This window comes from Bubalus bubalis, chromosome X (assembly GCF_019923935.1).
Source record: "Bubalus bubalis isolate 160015118507 breed Murrah chromosome X, NDDB_SH_1, whole genome shotgun sequence".
NCBI classification, from domain to species: Eukaryota; Metazoa; Chordata; class Mammalia; order Artiodactyla; family Bovidae; genus Bubalus; species Bubalus bubalis.
Genome location: NC_059181.1, coordinates 56,700,970 through 56,727,410, shown reverse-complemented (window position 1 = coordinate 56,727,410; position 26,441 = coordinate 56,700,970). Strand labels below are relative to the sequence as shown.

The 26,441-nt window shown below is 41.5% G+C and overlaps 1 protein-coding gene across 2 annotated transcripts in view; it reads right to left on the bottom strand.

The window, feature by feature from the left end:
• SYN1 (synapsin I) overlaps nt 1-26,441 on the bottom strand; it is a 54,464-nt gene that overhangs the window by 14,449 nt on the left and 13,574 nt on the right. For both annotated transcript variants that reach the window (XM_006058559.3, XM_006058561.3), the window contains exons 2-5: nt 23,960-24,017; nt 23,762-23,853; nt 21,573-21,729; nt 21,311-21,400 (exon numbers count right to left, since the gene is read on the bottom strand). In XM_006058559.3, the coding sequence (XP_006058621.2) occupies nt 21,311-21,400; nt 21,573-21,729; nt 23,762-23,853; nt 23,960-24,017 (397 nt within the window). The remainder of the gene's footprint in view (nt 1-21,310; nt 21,401-21,572; nt 21,730-23,761; nt 23,854-23,959; nt 24,018-26,441) is intronic.

The following is a 26,441-nucleotide window of genomic DNA, read 5'->3' as shown; positions in this document are numbered from 1 at the left end:
CTGCTGTCATGTAACCTGCCTTACCAACCATGACTTACTGGATTATCTCTCTACTCAATACTTAAAAGCATTTTACCAGACTAATTTGTCGTTCCTACTACATTGAGCTTTCTAGTTCAGAAATTATCCTACTGCTGCCACATGGCGGGGGCTTCCCAGGTGGCGCTAGTGGTAGAGAACCTGCCTGCTAATGCAGGAGATGTAAGAGATGCAGGTTCAATCCCTGGGTCGGGAAGATCGCCTGGAAGAGGAAATGGCAACCCACTGCAGTATTCTTGTTGGAGAATCCCATGGACAGAGGAGCCCGGCGGGCTACAGTCCATAGGGTCATGGAGTTGGGCACGACTGAAGTGACTTAGCACGCATGCATGCACACCAAATGGCAACCTCACTGGCAAATTCCCCTATTTACAAATCCCTCCACTGGACCAGCTCATTGACGAATGCCCTATCAATCATTTGTAAACAGCTCTCGCTTCAGGCGCTGTCCTGATGTCATCCAGGGAGGACGTTTTACCCCATCCAAACCTGTGGGTGTCACTGTTGCAACCTTAGGTTTGGTACTGTGAGTCTGACTTGAGTGAACAGGGAGACTTCCAGTAGGCCCAGAGATCGCCCCCAGCCCCCATCAACATAACCCAGCCAGGGACTCTGGAAGAAAGGGCAGCCCTGCCCCACTCCCCGCCACGGCCTATGGGAGATTTCTTGGAAGTATTCATTTGGGGACAAGGAGGGAGGGGGAGAAGGTGTGATCTGAAAATCCCCAAGTTCTGCCCTTCTCCATCCCCCCTATTTCTGCTCCCCTCACTCTTTTGATCAACTGAAGCAGTGAAGTGCAGCGAGGGTCCAAAATCAGGACCAACCAGGTGCATCAGCCTACCCGCACCTCCACCTTCCCCTACACAGCTGTCCATTCACCAAAACTTAGGCCTCTAGACTCAAGCCTCACCTTTCTGGTTCATCTTCCTCCCAAAAACCTGAGTGAGAGACCTTCCAAACACTCCTTTCCTCATGACTTCTTGCTTACACAGCTTGGCCCAGGCCCTTCTCAGTCCCTAGAACCTGCTCCTTACACTCCAAAGATCCAACTGAAGTGAGGTCCCTGGGAACTGGGCTTTCAGATTGGTGCAAACATTCAGTAGAACACTCAAGTGTCCTGTTGACTGGAATCTGCTTTACATAGATATTTGTCGAAGGAAGGGCTTCCCAAGTGACTCAGTGGTAAAGAATCTGCCTGCAATGCAGGAGACCCAGGTTTGATCCCTGAGTCATGAAGATCCCCCTGGAGGAGGAAATGGCAACTCACTCCAGTATTCTTGCCTGGAGAATCCAATGGACAGAGGACCCTGGCCGGCTATAGTCCATGGGGTCACAAAGTTGGACACAACTAAGTGACTAACATTTTTACTTTGTTGAAGGAAAATACTTCCAAATTCCCTCCCATCAGACTACCTACTGGTGCTACCAGTAAGAACCCAGGTCTCCTCCAGGACATTCTGGGTCACCAAGTATGGCCCCCTAGATCCTCTTGGTCCATGTCCTTTTGTATTCCTGGAAGGTTCTGCCAGGGCTCAAGGTATGTCCCAGGGATGGATGGATTTTGAGCACCCAATGGCTACCTGTGCAGATATTTCCAGCAACAATTTGTGTCTTAATATTTACATGTTGGTTATACCCTGGGAGGATTGAACCCTGTCCACCAAAAGGGGCAAATGGCAGCCTCTGCTGATGGGTACAAAGAAAGGACCTGGGCTCTGGCCTTGTCTCTATTGGCTCAGCTGCCTGCAAGTGTCTGGCAGCTTCTGACAGTTCACTAAACCCTAGTACCAGCTCCCTGCACTCTTACACTGTTTCCTGACCCCAGGGCCTGTTCTCTGCATGTATTCATGTGTGTTCAGTCGTGTCCAACTCTTTGCAACCCCATGGACTATCACCTGCCAGGCTCCTCTGTCCATGGGATTCTCCAGGCAAGAATACTGCAGTGGGTAACCATGTCCTTCTCCCAGGATCTTCCTGACCCAGGGATCGAACCCACATCTCCTGCATTGGCAGGCAGATTCTTTACCGAGACACCTACGAAGTGCCCTAAGCTCTCCATTATTTTACCCCTGGGAGGAAAGTGGCAGTAGAAGGATGAAGCCTATTGTGGAAATGGTTCTCCTGCCAACCTGCCCACCTACAGGTAGTACCCTGGATCAGGACTCTGTACTTCATGGGATAACCACCAGGCCCTACTGCAGCCCTTTTCACAGAGTCTCAACACACAAGATCACCTCCCCCAGACCCCAGCAGGAGCTCCAGGCAAGATATGCATAGTCCTGGGGTCATTACACCCCCCATCACTCTTCTGGAAAATCAACTAAAGGACTTCTCTGGTGGTCCAGTGGTTAAGACTCCACACTTCCCATGCAGGGGCCACAGGTTCGATCTCTGGTTGGGGAACTAAGAATCCGCATGCTGCACTACAGCCAAAAAAAAAAAAAAAAAAGAAAATCCACTAAAGTAAGTAAACTGAGTTGCCTTTCACCCCTAGCATTCCATGTGTCTGTGTGTGAATCTCTGATTGGAAGAGACTCTGATGGCTGAGAAGAAGCAAGTGGGGGGGTGGCAGTCCTGTGAGGTGTGCAGCATGGGGTCCAGCTCCACGGGTAGCCTGGGGGCTGGCCCTTCTCACCCAAGCCTCAGTTGTTGATGTTGTTCAATCGCCCAGTTGTGTCCGACTCTTTGCAACCCCATGGACTGCAGCATCTGTCCCTCACCATCTCCGGAAGTTTGCCCAAGATCATGTCCATTGCATCGGTGATATCATCCAGCCATCTCATCCTCTGACGCCCTCTTCTCCTGCCCTCAACCTTTCCCAGCATCTCCCTGAAAGATGGGCCTTGCAGTCCCTACCCAGAATCCTTCTGAAGTCTGTGCTAGCGTTGGAGGATGATTAATGAGTGCATTCACCCACTGGGTATTTTGGGGGTGTCAAAACACATGAAACTCTCATAACAATAACTTCCTATATAATGTTACAGTAATTTAAATTTCTAGACTGGTAGTGTAGTGTAGTGATTAAGAACCTAAACACTCAAGCCAGGTCATTTGCATTCAAATCCCGCCCGTTACATGTACTAGCTCTGTGACCTTGGGAAAATTACATTACCTCTTTATACCTCAGTTTCCACCTCTGTAATATTGGTATAAAACGAATGCCTAACTCATAGGCATGTAACTTTACGTGTAAAGTGCCTGGAACAGTGCTAGGTACATAGCACTTGTAAGTATTAATTAGGAGTAGTATGATAAATGTTATTTAATGTTTAATAGTGATTATCTGTATCACTAATGATTATTTACAATATTGAAAATCATGTTTAATGTCGGGAATGATAATTTACAATATTAGAAATAATGTATAATATCAGTAGTAATAATTGAATGCACCCTGGAAAACTTAGTTTAACTCATCATCCTGATATCTTCCCCAGAGATGTAACAAATATTTAATACGCTCATGTGTTATTTTTTCTTATCATGTGAGACTTTTACACTGCTTCCCAATGTCCAAATCACCCCACTTACAAATACTGACATTTTCAAAGACTTCTGAAGGCAAGCCCTCCCCTCAGTGATAACGTTCCCCACTATGAAGTCCTCACTGTGGACAAATCATCACATTTATAAATCTCTATTGCTGCCAAAACTATAGGTGACAAATCTCTAAGCCCTTGGCATATTTTTTCCTTTGAAATGTCCCCTCTCTTCACTGCACAAATTCCCTTTTCCACAAATATCCCAGTAAAAAATACCTCTGTTGAGCTACCTTCTTTATTCATAAACATCTGATTGATGAATCTCCACTGATGACCTCCCACTGGCAAGTCTCCCCATTCACAAATACCCAGGAGCAATCTATCATCCACTGATGGACTCTAGTGACAAATATCTCTCTTGATGATTACCCAATCTGTTGGCATATCTCCTATGACCACTCAGTTGAAAAATCTTTCTACTCATGAATACCTTTTAATGACATAATTCTCATTGATAACCTCTATCAACAAATCTTCCCAAGAATACATTCTACTGGCATATCTCCCCATTCAGGCATGCCTATCAAAATGCTCTCATTGTCAAATCTTACCATTCAGAACCATTCAGAAATACCCACCATTGATATCTACCTCATTGCTAAACTCACTTGAAAAGCCTTTCCATTCATAAAGCCTCGTCCATCCATATAGCCCCTACTGATTGACCACCCTTCCCCACTGACACATTTCCCCATCCTTAGATATCTCTAGTTGGAAAATCTCCCTGCTGGAACAGCTCTCAATATATTACCCTATATGTTGAAACATCTCTCCATACTCCCAATGACAGATGAAAAGGTAGAACAATTCTTCCTTTTCATCAATACTGACTGACACTTAGGTCTCACTCTCCAGCCTGGGACACCTCCTATGCCAGTAGTGATGAAATCTGAGGACTAACCCCAGTTATACCATAGAGCGCCCACCAAAGGAAATGATTAGGGCACACACACTCTCTGGATGTAGAGGTGAAGGTGGAGCTTGAAAAAAGAGATTAGCTGAAAGTCTTCAAAAGAAGTTGTTAGAACCCCAGACACTCCCCATTGCAATAGAAGGCTGAAGATATGAGCTCTTAAAAAAGCAAAATAGAGAGTTCATGTGGGCAGGAACGCCCAGGCCACACCTCTTTGTTGTTAACTATTTATCCACCACTGAGCCTGGGCCTCCTGCTGAACCTTTGTGAAGAGTTACAGCTCTGATGGGTGGAGGCGGGGCCACTGGTACCAGAGGGCAAGTCTCAGTGTCCTTTCCCCCCATCATATCATGAGGGTCTCCTCTGACTCCAGGCCCCTGGAAAGCTCCTTGAATCCTCTCCTGTTTGAGGGTGAGCTGGGCCAGGAAAAGCTCATGCTTCAACTCCGCTCACCCTCACTGTGTCTCCAGGTCCCTGCCATGAGTCCCAACTTCCTGCTGGTCCCTGCTTTGTTCCTGGCTCTGTCCCTGACCAGCCTCAGGCTGGCCCTCAGGTGCTACCAACCACACCCCCACACTATTTATTGTAACTCAGATGTGGGTAAGTCTGGGCAGACCTCAGGAAGGCCTCTAATGCAGGGACTCACAGTGAGGATCCAGAAGAGTGGATAAAGCCCTATGAGGTGGTTGAACCTAAACGGCAGATGCTCTGCAAACTTTTTTTTTCCCCAAGAGTATTGGGACAGGGAAAATCTTGAATGTTTGAAACCCAAGGGATCCCCTGACACATTTCTCCCACCATTTATCCCTGTGGCTTAATTCCTGGGTATTCTTACTGAGACCATGAAGCATTATGAGTTCAAAACATCAAGGCACCCTGCTCACCTCCTTCCCCATATCTGTCTCCTCACCAAAATACAGGCCCCTGACCTTGTTCTGGCTGAGGGAATAGGGTGGGTCTTTGAGGCCTCAAAACTAGGGATGTGATACTAAGACCCAGCCCCTCATCCATTAAGTATTCTTCAGTCGCAGGGTCCCTCTCCCTTTTCCCCCCCTCACAGACAATCAATGTTCTAAAAAACCCAGAATCAATGTTTCTGGGTCATGAAAGTACTCAAATATAAAGAGCAATGTGGTTATATCTATCTATCTACACACCACAGCAGTGGTGACACCCCTGGGGAGAAGTTTTCTTCTAGGAATTCCTTATCTCAGGCCAGCCTGCATGTCCCTACCCTGCATGGATACCTCATCTTCAGGCCTCTCTCTGTCCCAGCCCTAGAACAAAGTGTCCCCTCCCTGGAGCATTTTCCACCAAGTGCTCCTAATCCCAGCATGCTGTGCTCCTGATTTCGGCCATCCACAGAAAATTCTGTCCCCAACCCATAGTGTCCTGGATCTTTGGGACTGAGTACTTGGGGATCACAATCTGTCCCAGCCAAGGGACATCTGGTCACACTTTACTGACCATCAGGGAATGGCATTCACCCCCTTTATGCTCTTTGATGGATGAGAATGTGCACTGAGTTGTGTAGTGTTGGAAGGGGCTCAGGGAGGAGTGTATCAGGGAGGGGTCCTGATCATCTACAAGTATGCCTGCAGGAATTCCAGCAGAGCTATTTAAAATCCTAAAAGGTGATGCTATTAAAGTGCTGCATTCAATATGTCAGCAAATTTGGAAAACCTAGCAGTGGCCACATGACTGGGAAATGTCAATCCTCATCCCAATTCCCAGGAAGGGCAGTACTAAAGAATGTTTAAAACACCGGACAATTGTACTCATCTCCCATGCTAGTAAGGTTATGCTCAAAATCCTTCAAGCTAGGCTTCAGCATTATGTGAACTGAGAACTTCCAGATGTTCAAGCTGCATTTAGGAAAGGCAGAAGAACCAGAGATCAAATTGTCAACATTCGGTGGATCACAGAGAAAGCAAGGGGATTCCAGAAAAACATCTACCTCTGTTTCATTGACTACGCTAAAGCCTTTGGCTGCGTGGATCATAACAATCTGTGGAAAACTCTTAAAGAGATGGGAATACCAGACCATCTTACCTGTCTCCTGAGAAACCTGTATGCGGGTCAATAAGCAACAGTTAGAACCTTGTATGGAATAACTGATTGGTGCAGGACTGAGAAAGGAGTACAACAAGACTGTTTATTGTCACCCTGTTTATTTAACTTATATGCAGAGTACATCATGAGAAATGTTGGGCTGGATGAGTTACAAGCTGGAATCAACATTCTGGGACAAATACCAACAACCTCAGATATGCAGATGATACCACTCTAATGGCAGAAAGCAAAGAAGGACTAAAGAACCTCTTGACAAGGGTGAAGTAGGAGAGTGAAAAAGCCAGCTTAAAACTCAATATTAAAAAACTAAGATCATGACTTTGGGTCCCATCACTTCATGGCAAATAGAAGGGGAAAAGGTGGAAGCAGTGACAGACTTCCTCTTCTTGGGCTCTAAAATCACTGTGGATGGTGACTGCAGTCATGAAATTAGAAGATTGCTTCTTGGCAGGAAAGTTATGACAAACTTAGACAATATGTTAAAAAGCAAAGACATTACTTTGCCGACAAAGGTCTGTATAGTCTAGGCTATGGTTTTTCCAGATGTGAGAGCACTGTACATAAAGAAGGCAGAGCACCAAAGAATTGATACTTTTGAACGGTGGTGCTGGAGAAGACTCTTGAGAGTCCCTGGGACAACAAGGACATCAAACCAGTCAATCTTAAAGGAAATCAACCCTGAATATTCATTGGAAGGACCGATACTGAAGCTGAAGCTCCAATACTTTGGCCGCCTGATGGGAAGAGCTGACTCATTGGAAAAGACTCTGATGCTGGGGAAGATTGAAGGCAGGAGAAGAGGGTGATAGAGGATGAGATGGTTGAATAGCATCACCAATTAAATGGACATGAACTTGGGCAAACTCTGGGAAATGGTGAGGGACAGGGAAGCCTGGTGTGCTGCAGTCCATGGGGTCACAAAGAGTCAGACACGACTTGGCGACTGACCAACAAAATGCCTGCAGATATAGATCCAGCTCTTCCTTGTTCTTTCTGTTCCTTGCTCTTGTTTGCTGGTCCCTTCTCCCTCTCCTGATCCCCTGCTCCTGCTCCTTCTCCATGTTCTATCCTTTTCTTCACTCCTGCACCTTCTCCTCACACTCTTCCTTCCTTACTGATCCACACTCCTCCTTGTTTCACTGCTGTTTGCTATTTCCTTTCACAGGTCCCTGGCATCCATGCCTATCCTTCATCCTTGCGACCCTTCTCTTCCAAAAGCAGAAGCTATGTAGAGAAGCGCATGGAGCAGTGTTCTGCCAAATCACCCCCAGGTGCCTCCCTGCTACCCCTGCAAAGTCACATACCTGAGTATCAACTTTGCACAATCCCTGTGGAGGGACCCTGAGTGCAAGGATATGAAGGCATAAACTTTGCTGTTTTCCTTGGTGACCAGATATCTGCTATTGAATCTTCATGTACAATAGCCTCTGGCCTTGGACCCAGACTTCTACTCAGCCACAGTGGGCTGGGGATGCTTCACCTTCTTCAACAACATAAACCAATGTAAGCCCTTCAACCTCCCATCACCACCTCCTCAAGCCTCCGAAAGACTCCCAGCTCCTAACTGTGCTGGGGATCTATCTGGTTCACGTTCTGTTTCTTGATCTGGATGCAGAAGAGAGGACTATGTTCACTGTGTGAAAATTCAGTGAGCTATATACTTATGATATGTTCCCTTTTCTGAACTTGTTACACTTCAATGAAATTGGCCCCTCAAAAGAAAACCCTGTAAACTACAAAAATATACTGTGCAGCACAGAGAATATAGCCACATTTTATTATTACTATAAATGGAATATTATCAAGAAAAATTGTGAATCACTATGCTATACGCCTAAAACTAATAAAATACTGTAAATAACTTATATTTCAAATAAAAAATAAGTTAAAAAAAGAAAGGGAATAAATGACGTCCCCCACACTCTTGTTTTCCCTTGCTTTTTCCTTCAATTGCTCCCTCACTCCTTCACTCTCTCTTTCACACAGTCTCAAAGTCACTTACCCTGTTGATTCTGACCGTGAAGCACCCTCTCTTTCCTTATATCACAGGGACCATGAATCCTGGGCCCAGAGAAGGCACTGGATCCAGAAAGGCCTTGGGTTCGGACTCTGCCTGTCACATCATGAACCCTCTACAAACATTTGCTGAGCCATAAATCACCTGGAGTGCAGGTAGCAAGGAAAGAGAAGTCCCTACTCCCACAGCAACCCACCCTCTAGGTCTGCATAACCAAGCTGATGTAAGTAGATCACCAGGCTAGGGAAGTTAGGGTGAAGAGAAGTCAAACTGTACCCCACACTTGACTGGGAAATATTTAGACACACTGAGCTGAGCATCCTAGAGGATTCCTGGTGGTCTGCAAACTGGATGGGAGTAGATAGGGAAGCGGGGCCAGAGTCCTGATGTGTCTGCCATCTCAGCTTCCAAGTATGGGGTTGGGCAAGGCTGCTCCCACAAATCCAGGGCCACCTTTTACCCCTCCATGTTGTACAGTGTTGTTGAGGACAAAAGAGGAAATAGGGGAGGCAAGCTGGCTGGCAAAAAGTCTAATGCTTCTGCCATCACCTGCCACCATTACCCACCATTAACTGTCTTCCTCTGAAGGCCCGTTCTTTCTGTCCCTGACAAAAATAGCCTTTGTATAGCTACAAAACAGCCAGGAGGTACTATCAGGAATTAATGAGAAAATATAGCTATTAAGATAGCACTGAATTGGAACAGGTATAAAGAAAGTGACCAGTGGACTAGAACAGACTCCTGAACTTGCCCACACATACATAGGAATTTAGGATATGATGGAGGTGGCATACCAGATCAATGGGGAAAAAGGGTTATCTATAAAGGAAAAGATGAAACTGGATCCCTACCTATCTCATACTGTATATGAAAATCAATTTTAAAGAACACATGTAATAAAGATGTTTGGAAGACTGCTAGGACTGCTATATTGAGAACAGCATTATGTAAGTGAATGGATGCAACAGCCATTCTGTAATGCATGTAGAGAAGTATTAAAGAAATGTAATAAAGATGTTTGTAAGAATGCTAAAAAGAGAAAGGAAATCAATTTCAGATGGATGAAGAATTTAAATGTCAAAAACAAAGCTTGCTACTTGTATCATCTACTAAATTTCCATTGTACATGGATCTAAATCTGGACTTTGAATTTTTCTTCCTTTAGTCTCAGTCTGTCTATCCATGTGTGTCATAGTGTTTAAATTAGAAAAGCTTCATAAAATGTTTGCTTGCAAAAGCATTAAACTTGTAGACTGGAAAGGCTAGTCCCCCCTCAAAGCTCTTCTTTTTCAGGTTTTCCTGGCTATTCTTGCATGTTTGCTTTTTCATATGAACTTTACAATCAACTTATCCAGCTCCAGATAACAGCTTATTAGGTATATTTGGGGAGGTCATATTACATTTATAATTTAAAAATAGAGACCTAAGAAGGGAAACTGATATCTTTATGATCTTAATTTATCCTATCCACAAATAAGGAATGCCTTCCCATTTGTGTAAATCTACCTTTGAGTCTTTCAGGAGTGTTTTAAATTTTTCTTCATAAAAGTTTGCACATGGGAGAAGGCAATGGCACCCCACTCCAGTACTGTTTCCTGGAAAATCCCATGGATGGAGGAGCCTGGTAGGCTGCAGTCCATGGGGTCGCTAAGAGTCAGACACGACTGAGCGACTTCACTTTCACTTTCCACTTTCATGCATTGGAGAAGGAAATGGCAACCCACTCCAGTGTTCTTGCCTGGAGAATCCCAGGGACGGGGGAGCCTGGTGGGCTGCAGTCCATGGGGTCACACAGAGTCGGACACGACTGAAGCGACTTAGCAGCAGCAGCAGCAAGTTTGCACATATATTGTTAAACTTATTCTGAAGCATTTTATCTTTTTTGTTATTACCTTAAATGGGGTTTTCTCTTCTGTCTGGTTAGTTGTATATATGGAAACTACTGATTTCTGTATGCTGATTTTATATTCTGCTGTTACTATTATTGTTTGAATTTGTTATTGAATCTCTGGGGAATTTCTAGGTATACTATCATGTAATCTATAAATAGAGATATTTTTACATCCCCTTTACCCATTTTTACATCTATAATTGTTTTGCCTAGTCTAACTGCATTGGTCTAATACCTCTAAATGCAAAAAGGCAAAATGGTTGTCTGAGGAGGCCTTACAAATAGCTGAGAAAAGAAGAAAAGCTAAAGGCAAAGGAGAAAAGGAAAGATGTAAGCATCTGAATGTAGAGTTCCAAAGAATAGGAAGACTTCCTAACTGATCAATGCAAAGAAATAGAGGAAAACAATAGAATGGGAAAGACGAGAGATCTCTTCAAGAAAATTAGAGATACCAAGAGAATATTTCCTGGGGAGATGGGCACAATAAAGGATAGAAATGGTATGGACTTAACTGAAGCAGAAGATATTAAGAAGAGGTGGCAAGAATACACAGATGAACTATACAAAAAATATCTTCATGACCCAGATAACCATGATGGTGTGATCACTTACCTAGAGCCAGACATCCTGGAATGTGAAGTCAAGTGGGCCGTAGAAAGCACTACTACAAACAAAGCGAGGGGAGGTGATGGGATTCCAGCTGAGCTATTTCAAATCCTTAAAGATGATGCTGTTAAAGTGCTGCACTCAATATGCCAGCAAATTTGGAAAACTCAGCAATGGCCACAGGACTGGAAAAGGTCAGTTTTCATTCTAGTTCCAAAGAAAGGCAATGCCAAAGAATGTTCAAACTACTGCACAATGGCTCATTTCACATGCTAGCAAAGTAATGCTCAAAATTCTCCAAGCTAGGCTTCAACAGCACATAAGCCAAGAAATTCCAGATGTTCAAGCTGGATTTAGAAAAGGCAGAAGAACCAGAGATCAAATTGTCAACATCTGTTGGATCATAAAAAAAGCAAAAGAGTTCCAGAGAAACATCTACTTCTGCTTCATTGACTACACTAAGGCCTTTGACTGTGTGGATCACAACAAACTGTGGAAAATTCTTAAAGAGATGGGGATATCAGACCACCTTACCTGCCTCTTGAGAAACCTCTATGCAAGTCAAGAAGTAACAGTTAGAACCAAACATGGAACAATGGACCGGTTCCACATTGGGAAAAGAGTATGTCAAGGCTGTATATTGTCACCCTGCTTATTTAACTTATATGCAGAGTACATCATGCGAAATGCCAGGCTGGATGAAACACAAGCTGAAATCAAGATTGCCAGGGGAAATATCAATAATCTCAGATATGCAGATGATACCACCTTTATGGCAGAAAGCAAAGAGGAACTAAAAAGCCTCTTGAAGGTGAAAGAGGAGAGTGAAAAAGCTGGCTTAAAACTCAATATTCAAAAAACAAAGATCATGGCATCTGGTCCCATCACTTTATGGCAAATAGATGCAGAAACAGTAGAAACAGTAACAGAATTTATTTTGGGGGCTTCAAAATCACTGCAGATGGTGACTGTAGCCATGAAATTAAAAGACGCTTGCTCCTTGGAAGAAAAGCTATGACCAACCTAGACAGCATATTAAGAAGCAGAGACATTAGTTTACTGATAAAGGTCCATATAGTCAAAGCTATGGTTTTTCCAGTAGTCATGTATGGATGTGAGAGTTGGACCGTAAAGAAGGCTGAGTGCCAAAGAATTGATGCTTTTGAACTGTAGTGTTGGAGAAGACTCTTGAGAGTCCCTTGGACTACAAAGAAAGCAAACCAGTCAATACTAAAGGAAATCAATCCCGAATATTCATTGGAAGGACTGATGCTGAAGCTGGAACTCCAATACTTTGGCCACTTGATGCAAAGAGCCCACTTATTAGAAAAGACCCTCTGCTGGGAAAGATTGAAGGCAGGAGGAGATGGGGACAACAGAGGTCAAGACGGTTGGATGGTATCACTGACTCAATGGATATGAGTTTCAGCAATTTCCAGGAGATGGTGAAGGACAGGGAAGCCTGGCTTTCTGGAGTCCAGTCCATGAGGTCACAAAGAGTTGGACAAGACTGAGCGACTGAAAAACAATACCTCTAAACACAGTACTGAAAAGGAGTAGAAAGAGTGGGCACCTTGCTTTGTTCCTCACCTTAATGGAAATGCTTTCAGTGTTGTCCTATTAAGTTAACAGTGACTTTTGGATTGAGGTATACAAATTTGATCATGTTAAGAAGGCATGAGTTGATTTCTATTTTTGAATGATTTTATCAGAATGGGTGCTAAACTCTGTTAAAGGCTTCAAAAATATCTATGGAAATGATCATATGACTTTCTCCTCAGATCAATTAATATGTTGCATTATATTGGGTTGGCCAAAAAGTTCATTCTGGGTTTTCCATAAGATGGTACAGAAAAACCCAAATGATCATTTTGGCCAACCCAGTATATTACCTATAACAAACCATTCTTGCATTCCAAGGGGGAAACTTTATACACAGTTATATTATATTATTTTCTTAATATAGTTTTGGATTTGTTTGCTAATATTTGCTTTAGGATTTTTGCATTGATATTCATGACTGAAAATTGCCTATGCATTTCTTTTTTCTGTTGTCCAAGTTATAACTGCTTTAGAAAAGTAATGTGGAAGTTGCTCTTCGTTTTATGTTCTTTGGAATAATTTATGTGCCATTGGGATTAACTGGTCTCTAACAGTTTGGTAGAATTCCCCTTTGAAATCATTTGGGCCTGATGTTTTTTTAAGGCGGTAGTTTCTTAATAACTTTCTTCATTCAGTTCAGTTCAGTCGCTCAGTAGTGTCTGACTCTTTGCAACCCCATGAACCACAGCACGCCAGGCCTCCCTGTCCATCACCAACTCCCGGAGTCCACCCAAACCCATGTCCATCGAGTCGGTGATGCCATCCAATCATCTCATTCTCTGTTGCCCCTTCTCCTCCTGCCTTCAATCTTTCCCAGCATCAGGGTCTTTTCCAATGAGTCAACTCTTAGCATCAGGTGGCCAAAGTATTAGAGTTTCAGCTTCAACATGAGTCCTTCCAATGAACACCCAGGACTGATCTCCTTTAGGATGGACTGGTTGGATCTCCTTGCAGTCCAAGGGACTCTCAAGAGTCTTCTCCAACACCACAGTTCAAAAGCATCAATTCTTCGGTGCTCAGCTTTCTTTATAGTCCAACTCTCACCACTGGAAAAACCATAGCCTTGACTAGATGGACCTTTGTTGGCAAAGTAATGTCTCTGCTTTTTAATATGATGTCTAGGTTGGTCATAACTTTTCTTCCAAGGAGTAAGCATCTTTTAATTTCATGGCAGCAATCACCATCTGCTGTGATTCTGGAGCCCAAAAAATAAAGTCTGCCACTGTCTCCCCATCTATTTGCCATGAAGTGATGGGACCAGATGCCATGATCTTCGTTTTCTGAATGTTGAGCTTTAAGCCAACTTTTTTATTCTCCTCTTTCACTTTCATCAAGAGGCTCTTTAGTTCTTCTTCACTTTTTGCCATAAGGATGGTATCATCTGCATATCTGAGGTTATTGATATTTCTCCTGGCAATCTTGATTCCAGCTTGTGCTTCTTCCAGTCCAGCGTTACTCATGATGTACTCTTCATATAAGTTAAATAAGCAGGGTGACAATATACAGCCTTGATGTACTCCTTTTCCTATTTGGAGCCAGTCTGTTGTTCCATGTCCAGTTCTAACTGTTGCTTCCTGACCTGCATACAGGTTTCTCAAGAGGCAGGTCAGGTAGTCTGGTATTCCCATCTCTTTCAGAATTTTCCATAGTTTATTGTGATCCACACAGTCAAAGGCTTTAGCATAGCCAATAAAGCAGAAATAGATGTTTTTCTGGAACTCTCTTGCTTTTTCCATGATCCAGCAGATGTTGGCGATTTGATCTCTGGTTCCTCTGCCTTTTCGAAAACCAGCTTGAACATCTGGAAGTTCACAGTTCAGGTATTCCTGAAGCCTGGCTTGGAGAATTTTGAGCATTATTTTACTAGCCTGTGAGATGAGTGCAATTGTGTGGTAGTTTGAGCATTCTTTGGCATTGCCTTTCTTTGGGATTGGAATGAAAACTGACCTTTTCCAGGCCTGTGGCCACTGCTGAGTGTTCCAAATTTGCTGGCATATTGAGTGCAGCACTTTCACAGCATCATCTTTCAGGATTTGGAATAGCTCAACTGGAATTCCATCACCTCCAGTGATGCTTCCTAAGGCCCACCTGACTTCACATTCCAGGATGTCTGGCTCTAGGTGAGTGATCACATCATCATGGTTATCTGGGTCATGAAGATCTTTTTTGTACAGTTCTTCTGTGTATTCTTGCCACCTCTTCTTAATATCTTCTGCTTCTGTTAGGTCCCTACCATTTCTATTCTTTCTTGTGCCCATCTCTGCATGATATGTTCCCTTAGTATCTCTAATTTTCTTGAAGAGACCTCTAGTCTTTCCCATTCTGTTGTTTTCCTCTATTTCTTTGCACTGATCGCTGAGGAAGGCTTTTTTATCTCTCCTTGCTATTACTTCTATGGAAATTGGTGTGGTAAACTCATATGGGGTAAATTTTGGTAAAGTGTTCCCCTAATGAAATTGGTAAACTGTGTTCCCCTAATGAAATTATCCATTTCCTGTAGGCTTAAATTTTTATCTGGGAATGCCTTTTTATATTTTGACTTTTGGAATCATGCTAACATATTACATTTAAATACATAAAATTAAGTCAATATAGATAGTAAAAAACCTAAAATTTACTATAAAGGGAAACAAACTACATTTGAAATAAAATGAGTAACACAACTGTTTTGAATGACAAAATGAACAAACCATGTAGCATTTGAATATAGTACTTTGTATATTCTCATCTAAAGACATAAAAAGGGCAAACAAATCTCGTTATACCTTACTGTGGTTGTGTTTTACAGTGGTAAGGGTGTTGAAATTCTAAAAATATTTTCTGTGTATTGTAGGATTGAGCAAATGAGTAAATATGTTGATGATGTTGGAAGCTAGGGCTCTCAATGTTAGAGAAGAGAAATATAAATATGGAATGGGGAAAGGCTAGAAGGAACCTTATATTGTGTTGGATTAGAATTGAAAGTATCTGTGGAATTCCCTGGTGGTCCAGTGGTTAGGACTTGGCACTTTCACTGCTGGGGGTCTGTGTTCGATACCTGGTTGGGGAACTAAGATCCCACAAGCTGTGTGGCATGGCAAAAAAGTATCAGTATGAGCACACTGCATATAATTTCATACATGTGTATATATATAATTTCATATGTATATATGTCATAAACCACTCCAATAATCTTGCCTGGAAAATGCCATGGACAGAGGAACCTGGTGGACTACAGTCCATGGGGTCACAAAGAGTTGGACATGATTGAGCAACTAAACAGCAACAAAAATATATTTCCTAGCTCTGCACAATGAGACAATTTAGAAGCAAGGACATTCCAGTAGCAATGATCTAGGTCCCAGATACTGACTTTGAAATGCCATTATCCTAGGGCAGGGAAAGAATAAGATATACCTGGAGGAAAAGTCAGCAGAATGCCAGGGTAAGTGCCTATAACAGTCCTCTCCTCTGTAAAAGCAATGAGAGTACTGGCCAAAGTGGTCACAATGAACTTTGTCAGAATTCTGAAAATTGAGCATAGGCTTACAGTAATTCAAGAAGTATTTATTCAAGAAAAAGGCTGAATCTCACTAAGAGCAGTTACGTTTTGTGACATTTGAACTTTTTCTGTTCTTATTCTCTTCTTTCCACCTCCCGAACAGATTTGAAAATCAGCAGTCTTGCAATTCTGAAGAAAACCGGCAGGCTAGCAGCCAATGGAAGAAGCAGAACAGGGTTGGAGTCCTCCAAAGCCCCATTCCCAAAGAACTATCTTTATTTGACCTGTCTTGGACTTCCCTAGAAAACTTCACACACAGGACTTATCTATTTGACCTGACTCAGAGTTCACCTGATGTGAGAAGTTTTTTGGGGGGATGCTTTTCAAAAATAATCAGCAGCAATTATTTAACACAGCAGCTGCTTGAGGCAACAATTATAGTTAAGACAAACAACAAGCTGACCAAAAGACTTAACAGAAAAATCTGGGGACTAAGACATCCATAGGAGTCTTTGAAAACTTCTGACATATTCCTAGGAATCTAAAAAGCCATAAATATGCATAAGGCTGTGTGCTTGAATAGGATCTCTGGCTGACCCCGAGGCTCTGCACAGGCAGGAAGTGAAGGCTAAGCAAAGTTGTAAAAACGTGAAGAAATAAGCACCTGTAACAGTATGAATGGATACTGTTATGTTTTTTTTTGTCTCTGACACTTTTCCCTGCCTATCTGATTTAAAACACAACTGCATCAAGCAATAATTCATAAGTCTATATTCATGGGCATATGATGTGTAAAGATGTAATTTGTATGACAACAATAGCACAAAGACAGACTGAGTGAATAAAGCTATAAAGAGGCAACTTTTTTTTTTTAATACTATTGAAATTAAACTGGCTTTAATTAAAATGAGAATGGTATAAATTAAAATGTTAATTGTAATCCCCAGGGAAACTACAAAGAAAATATATATTTTTTAAATATGGAAAAGAAATATCAAGAGAATTATAATGGCACACTGGAAAATATCTATTTAACACGAGGGTATGCATTAACAGAGAAATACAGGAACAAAAAAAGGCACAAGAAATATAGAAAACAAATAGCAAAATTATAAACATAAATTTTACCTTATCAGTAATTACATTAAATGTAAATTAATTAAACACTCCAATTAAAGGGCTGCTGCTGCTAAGTCACTTCAGTCGTGTCCGACTCTGTGAGACCCCATAGACAACAGCCCACCAGGCTCCCCCGTCCCTGGGATTCTCCAGGCAAGAACACTGGAGTGGGCTGCCATTTCCTTCTCCAATGCATGACAGTGAAAAAATAAAGTGAAGTCGCTCAGTGGTGTCTGACTCCTAGTAACCCCATGGACTGCAGCCCACCAGGCCCTTCTGTCCATGGGATTTTCCAGGCAAAAGTACTGGAGTGGGGTGCCATTGCCTTCTCCGAATTAAAGGGCAGAGATAAGCAAAACAGATGAAAAACATGACCCAATATATGCTATTTACAGGAGATACACTTTAGAAACAAGTTGAACTACACTTTCAAATAAGTTGAAAGTAAATGAATGGAAAAAGATTTACCATGCAAACAGTAACCAAAAGAGGACTGGCATTGCTATACTAACATCAGATAAAATAGACTTTAAAACAAAAACTGTTACTAGAGGAAAAAAAGGACATTTTATATTGATAAAAGTGTCAATCTATCAAGAAGATTTAACAATTATAAACATATATGCACCTAACAACAGAGTCATATTGAAACAAAAAAAACAGGCAGAACTGAAAGGGAGAAATGGACAATTCAGCAATAATTGCTGGAGATTTTAATACCTCACATTAAATAATGCATAAAACAACTAGACAGAGGATAAACAAGGAAAGAGAAGGCTGATGATGCTGATGCTAAGTCGCTTCAGTTGTGTCCGACTCTGTGCGACCCCATAGATGGCAGCCCACTAGGCTCCTCTGTCCCTGGGATTCTCCAGGCAAGAATACTGGAGTGGGTTGCCATTTCTTTCTCCAATGCATGAAAGTGAAAAATGAAAGGGAAGTCACTCAGTCATGTCCGACTCCTAGCAACCCCATGGACTGCAGCCTACCAGACTCCTCCATCCATGGGATTTTCCAGGCAAGAGTACTGGAGTGGGGTGCCATTGCCTTCTCCTAAGAGAGAAGGCTAGAACAGGACTATAAACCAACCAAACCTAACAGACATCTATAGAACACTCCATCCTACAACAGCAGCATATGTATTCTTCTCAAGTGTACATAGAACATTCTCTAGGACAAACTATATGTTAAGCCACAAAACAAATCTCAATAATGTAAAAGGACTGAACCATACAAAATATGTTCTCTGACTACAACTGAATGAAATTAGAAATAAATAACAGAAGGAAATTTGGGAAATTCATTAGTAAGTGGAAAGTAAACAGCATACTCTTAAATAAACAATGGGTCAAAGAAGTCATCATGAAAATTAGAAGATACTTTGAGACAAAAGAAAATGAAGACAACAAGTAAAAATTGCTTATAGGGAAATTCATAGTTGTAAACTTCTATTTTTATTTTTATTTTTTTTGGGGAGGAACTTCTATTTTTAAAAAGAAGAAAAATATCAAATCAATAGCCAATAATCTTCCTAAGAAATTAGACAAAAAGCAAAAACAAAAACAAACACCAGAGCAAGCAGAAGAAAAGAAGAAATAAAGATTAGGGTGGAAATAAATGAAGTTGAAAATAGAAAAAAAAATAGAGAAAATTGGTGAAACCAAAATTGATTCTCTGAAAAGATCAACAAAATAGACAAACCTTTAGACTAAGATTTCAGAAAAGAGAAAACTAGCTACTAAAATTAGGAATGAAAGAGACATAATTAATAACCTTATAGAAATAAAAAGGATTATAAGAGTACTATGAACAATTCTATGCTAATAAACTAGAAAACCTAGCTGAAATAGACAAATTCCTAGAAAGACACAAACTTTGGATACCAACTCAAGAAGAAATGAAAAATCTGAATAGACCTACAATAAATGAAGAGATTGAATTAGTAAATAAGAAAACTTCTTCACTGGTAAAGTATACCAAAAATTTAAAATAAAATTAACACCAATCTTTCATTAACTCTTCCTAAAAATAGAAGATGAGGGAACACTGTCTATTTCATTGTATGAAGTTACTATTACCCCAATACCAAAACCAGACAAAGACATTATAAGAAAACTACAGATCAATGTCCCTTATGATTACTGACGGCATAATTTTCAACAAAATACTAACAAACTGAATCCCACAGCATATAAAAAGGATTATATGCCAGATCAAGTGGGATCTGACCCAGGAATGCAAGTGTGGCTTAATTCAGATAAAAATCAATTAATGTAATACACCATATTCATAGAATAAAGGCCAAGAGCTGTATCATATCAATAAACACAGAAAAAACATTTGACAGAGTCCAACATCCTTCCATGATAAAAACACTTCAAATTCAGAAGGGACAACAAACAAGTGTTCATCAACACTAGGTAGCAGTTAGTATATATGCTAGATGCACTGTTCTAACCACTTTATGTTTGTTAAATAATTTAATTCTCACATTAACTCTATGAGGCAGGAACTATTATTACCCACATTTTACAGATGGGAAAACTGAGGCGCAGAGCATTTAACTAATGTTTCTTATATTCAGAAGTTAGCAAGTTGTGGAGCTAGGATTACAACACAGAAATTCTGACTTCAGGGTCTGTGTTCTTAACCATAGTTTCTCAATGAATATAAGATAATAATAATGATGAACAAATTTGGTTTCAAAGTAATGATTTGATTTTCATCTACAAGTAAGCTTAATTCATAACACTACTGATTTGTATCAGTGACCATAATTTGTAATACTTGTAAGAATTTTTACTACTTTAATCAATGTTTATTTAAGTTGATAAAGCTGGGTCAATATTGATATTTAATCATAATTTAATTCATAAAACTGGTGATGATAACTTATATAAGTAAACATAACTTGTAAAAATCATAAAAAACTTGTAAAATTAGCTATAAAATTTGATGGCACTAGGCACAGTGACTCAATTTCTATTTGGAACTAAAATTTGATTAATAACTGCTCTACTCTTAACATATTATAATCATAATTTTAATATTAGTAACTATGATATCAATAGGATTATTAACCATATTAATAGTGATTTCTATTAGTAACTGTAGGATAGCTCAAAATATATATATTCATAATTTATATTAGTAATATTAATTTATAAATATTGGCAATAATTTATAACAGTATGTTACAATGTTTGTACTAATAGCTTAATTTCTTTCAGTAATTATACCTTAATTCACAAAATAGGTTCTAATCACTTATATTGATAACCTTAATTTATAACACTGGTAATAAATTGTAATCTTAGTTATAATATTTGATGACATTAGTAATGATAATATAATTTTTATTATTAAGTATGACATAATTCAAAACAGGGACTTATAATTTGTATTAGAGCATAATTTATATATTGACAATAATTTAAATAATAGTTATAATATTCAGTGATACTAGAAATGATTACTTCTATTTGGAACTATAATTTATAACACTGGTACTCATAATTTACATCAGTAAGAATAGTTTGAAATAATGGGTATAATTTATAATGTTAGTGATTATATTTGTGATAATAGTAGCCAACAGTCAAATTTTTTATTTGAATACAATTTAATTCATAACATTGCTACTGATAATCTTTACTGGCAACCCTAATTTGAAACACTGTTAACATTTCTATCAGGAGGAATATTTGATAATGTTAGTAACAATGCCTTGATTTGTATATGTAATGTAATCTGAATCATTACATTAATTCTGTTTACATCGGAAATCAGTTTCTTAATACTGGTGAGAATAGACACTATAGCAGGATCAATGATTTAAATCATACTTGTAACTACATACATAAATGTATGGTATTAATAAACCCTAACACAAAGCAACATCGCCCTCCATGTGCATGTGTCAGCTGTACTCTCTGATGGCATTCCACCAGCAACACATCCATTGGCAATATTATTGCAATAGGCATGATGCTTTTCCCTCCTGCCCACTCCCTTCCCCTAGACTCACCATCTCTTTGTGATTGGGGTAGAAGGTCTGATCGATTAGAGGGAATTCCTCTGTTCCCAGTTTCTTGTGCAGTCGAACCATCTGGGCAAACTATGAGAGCCAGGAGAGATGAGTCAGCAAGTCCCTTCACCTGGAGGGAGTCTGTAAGCTGGGACTTCAAGGTTCCAAGCTTCTTCCGATCTCCCAAATCACAGTGGGTTCAAGCTCCCGCATGCATGTATGAGCAATTCCCTCTGCCAGTAGCACCCTTCCTGTCACTTACCACCCAGGGTTTGTCACAGAAGTTGTAGACAGAATGCAAAGAGTTAATGCTGGGGATCCCGGCATACTGCAACCCAATAACCAAACTGCGGTAGTCTCCATTCCGTGCCATGCTGAAGGCATGCTGGCGGATCAGCACAAAGTCTGGCTTCAGAGACCTGGGGTGGCAAGGGTAAGAGTGTTGAGGGTCCCTCCAAAAGCTCTCCACCACCTTTAGAATAAAGGTCAAGTTTTGAAATCTCCACAGCTCCTAGAAATGGCATAGTGGTTTCTTACCTCAGCCACATACACAAGCTATTCCTCCACCACATGCACCCTTCCTAACGTCTCCTCATCTGGTGACCCCCTTTTAAGCCTTTCATGCCTGCTCTTTTACCTCACCAAGGTAGGCTTGCAGCTTGCCTACTCAGCTCTCACAGTTTCCCCATCATAATCTCTCAGACTACCACTGTACACAAAGGATGCTGCCCAGAATAAATTCCAGCCTCAGGGCTCTACATGGGCTATTCCTTCAGCCTGAAATGTAGCCTCCCTAGATTTCTGCATGCACCACTCTTCTACCTCCTTCAGGTCTTTCCTCAAATCTCTCTCACTCTTTTGATCTACATCAACCAAACTGCAGACTCTTCATCATCCAACAATCACTACAGCCCTTTGCTGATATACATATATATGTATATATTTTAGCACTTTGACATTTTCTTCTTTGTTTATTATGTGTATCCCACAGTAGAATGTGAGCTTCATGAGAGCAGAGGATTTTTTTTTTGTGGTCTTTTTGGGGTCTGTTTTGTTCACTTCCAGGACCTCAGCATGAAGAATAGCTCCTGGCACACAACAGATACTCAGTAAATATTTGTTGAATGTGAAATGCTGAGAGTAGCACCCAGTATGCAGTAGATGCTCAAGAAATGCTTGTTGAATTAGTCACTGAAAAATTTGGCTTGTTGTCTTCTGAGATCCTTGGCTCTTCTTCAGAAGAGAAGCTATCTCTTTTCATTCTGTTCCTAAGTTCTTTATGTCAATTATAATATAAGTGTAAGGTGTATTGTTGTTGTTTAGTTGCTAGGTTGTGTCCAACTCTTTTGCAACCCCATGGACTGTAGCCAGCCAGGCTCCTCTGTCCATGGGATTTCCCAGGCAAGAATACTGGAGTGGGTAGAAAATCCCTTCTCCAGAGGATCTTCTCGACCTAGGGGATGGAACTGGGGTCTCCTGCATTGCAGGCAGGTTCTTTACCACTGAGCCACCAGGGAAGGTGTATAACATGTTATTTGATACATTTACATTAATATATTATAATATGATTGCTATTGTAGCATTAGTTAGTACCCTTGCTGCTGCTAAGTCGCTTCAGTCGTGTCCGACTCTGTGCGACCCCATAGACGGCAGCCCACCAGGCTCCCCCGTCCCTGGGATTCTCCAGACAAGAACACTGGAGTGGGTTGCCATTTCCTTCTCCAATGCATGAAGGTGAAAAGTGAAAGTGAAGTCGGTCAGTCATGTCCAACTCTTAGCGACCCCATGGACTGCAGCCTACCAGACTCCTCCATTCATGGGATTTTCCAGGCAAGAGTACTGGAGTGGCTTACCATGTCACATAATTATCATTTCTTTTTTTCATGGTAGGAATAATTAAGATCTAGTCTTTTATAATAGGAGCTTTACTGATTATGATATAGTATTATTGTCTATATCATGCATACTGTGAATTAGACCTCTAGGACTTATTTATCTACCAGTTGCAAACTTGGACTCTTAAACAGCTCTCCTATTCTTACACACCCTCCCCCACCCTCTAGCAATCACCTTTTTAAAAAGGTGATTTCTATTAGTTTGGGTCTTTTAGAATCTACATATAAGTGATATCATACAGTATTTCTCTTTCTCTGTCTGATTTATCTCACTTAGCATAATGGCCTCAAGATCCATCCATGTTGTCACAAATGGCAGGATTTCCTTCTTTCTCATGGCTGAATAATATCCCTTTGTGTGTGTGTGTGTGTGTACCACTTCTTCTTTATCCATTCATCCATTGATGGATACTTAGGTTGTCTCCATATTTTGGCTACTGTAATGTGCCTAAGTCTTGTTCACAGAAAGATAGGAGAGGAGGTGAGGAATCTCTCTCAGCTCTAAGGGAGCCCTTATGTCTCTCCCATAATACCAAGGTAACCTTTTTACACTCACCGCACAACCTTCACCCCATTCCGAAGAACTTCCATGTCCACAGAGAATCCACCATTGGCATGAGCCACGAGGTTGAGATCAGAGAATTCAGCCTGGGAAGGAAAAAAAAAATCAGAGATTCACTCACAGCACACACAAAAGACCACTCAGTTTGCAGTATGGACAGTTGACCCCCCAGGTCCACCTGCCCCAACTAACCTGTTCTACTTTAATGTCAATTTCTCCATGGATCTTTTTCCCTTTGAAGTATTTTGCCCTGGAGAGGAAAAGCAGAGCACATCTGTCAATGCTCAGATCTCAGAAAGACAAAACCCAGACTGGTCCTTTGACCCCTTTGCTCCTTCAGTGCCACTACAGAAACTATAAAGTGATTTATGATGGTTGAAATATTTTGAAAAAACCTAACAGTTGTTTGTGAACAATGAAGTCTGTTATAATCCTTGTGGAGGTATGTAAATATCAAGGTACTAAATCGCTCAGTCGTGTCTGACTCTTTGTGACCCCATGGACTATATAGTCCATGGAATTCTCCAGGCCAGAACACTGGAATTGGTAGCCTTTTCCTTCTCCAGGGGATCTTCCCAACCCAGGGATCAAATCCAGGTCTCCCACATCGCAGGAGAATTCTTTACCAGCTAAGCCACAAGGGAAGCCCTGTAAATGTCAAATTGAAAGTGAAGTCGCTCAGTCGTGTCCAACTCTTTGCGACCCCATGGACTGTAGCCTACCAGGCTCCTCCATCCATGGGATTTTCCAGGCAAGAGTACTGGAATGGGTTGCCATTTCCTTCTCCAGAGGATCTTACCAACCCAGGGATTGAACCCGGGTCCCTGCATTGTAGGCAGACGCTTTACCATCTGAGCCACAAGGGTGACTTAAATGTCAAAGGACACTGCAAATTATAAATTCTTAAAACAGAGTGCAGGCATTTCCCAAAGTATGGTTTGCTTGTCACAGTGCTATTTGAAAAACTTCTCAAAACAAGGAGTACTTTGTACACTGTAACATACTTTGAAATACCATGGAGGTTTGTAAAATGGCATAGATTCTTAGAGGACATATCTATATCTGTGTGTGTGTGTGTGTGTGTGTGTGTGTGTGCATACTCAGTTGTGTCCAACTCTTTTGTGACCCAATGGACTACAGCCTGCCAGGCTCCTCTGTCCATGGGATTCTCAAGGCAAGAATACTGGAGTGGGTTGTCATTTCCTTCTCCAGAGGATCTTCCCAACCCAGGGACTGAACCTGCATCTCTTGCATCTCTGCATTGGCAGGCAGGTTCTTGACCAGCTGAGCCACCATATATATATATATGGAGTGTGTCCAAGTGCGTGTCAGTGCCAGTCTGTGTGGGCTGCAGCATCTCTTTGCTTAGGTCCTTTCCCAAGGAGGAACACATTTACCATGTGTCATTGTGCACCGAGAGGGACACAGCAGCCATGAGTGGGCAGCTGCATCAGAAAAGGAAGAGCAGACTAAGGGCCGCAGGCTGGTGAGGGATCAATAGAAGCTGGAGTCAACCATGATAAGGTTGGAGAGAAATGCCGCTGAGGATAAGGGGAAACTACAGGAGTGAAGAGGGGTAGGAATGGCAGTAGGCATATCACGAATTGCTAAGTCACTGTCCCTGGGCCCATCCCCAGCTAGACTCCTCCACCAGGCCCAGGATTCCTATCCGACAGGCTTGTCCACAAACAGAAGCTCATCACCAATCAGGTTTTTCATAGACAGGGATTGAGGGGAGGAGCCACTCCTGGGATCGCCTACATGCACACCATCAGGGTCTCTGATATACATGCTGCACAATTGAACTCTGGTGATTTCACTGACATACCCCAAAGACTGCAAGCTATTTTCTTCTCTCTTTCACTCTTCCCTCCTACCTCCCACCTCATCTCTGACACTGTCCCCTCACAGATGTTGGAAGAGAGTCTCTTAAACCTGTGCATTTTTCATTTAGAAAATGATGATGAGTGTAGATTATATCACTACTTTCTTTTTCAAACTTTTTTGACCATATATGAAGTGGATACTATGGTGCTCTTCTCAGGTCTCCTCTTCAGGGCCAATGTACCTTGAGTATCAGCTGTTGACAGATTGCAGCTGTGTCCTTTGGGGAATTATCTTCTACCATAGGGAACTTTCCTGCCCAAGGTTATACCTATTTTGGACAGCCCATGGATTATATCTGGTCTGTGAGTGAGTATGGAAGCCAGCCTCTTTGTCTCAACTATAGGCTGACTCTGAAGGACCACCCTAGGATCTCCCTAGAAGCTCTCCCTAGGATCAGCCGAGGCCTCAGAGGCAACTGTGCTGTGGACTCACTTCTCCAACTGCTCAACTTTGCCTTCCTTACAGCTGTTGATCCCAATGCATGTGTGCTAAGTTGCTTTAGTTGTATCTGACTCTTTGCGAGCCCATGCACTATAGCCCACCAGGCTCCTCTGTCCATGGGATTTCCCAGGTAAGAATACTGGAGTGGGTTGCCATGCCCTCCTCCAGGGGATCTTCCTGATCCAGGGATCGAACCAGCGTCTTACATTTCCTGCATTGGCAGGTGGGTTCTTTACCACTAGCACCACTTGTTGATCCCAAAGGCACTCCCAAATAAGCCTGTGCATGCAATTCTCTTCCTGAAAAATCTGTTTCAGAGATCCCAATCTAAAACAGTGGGTCAGAG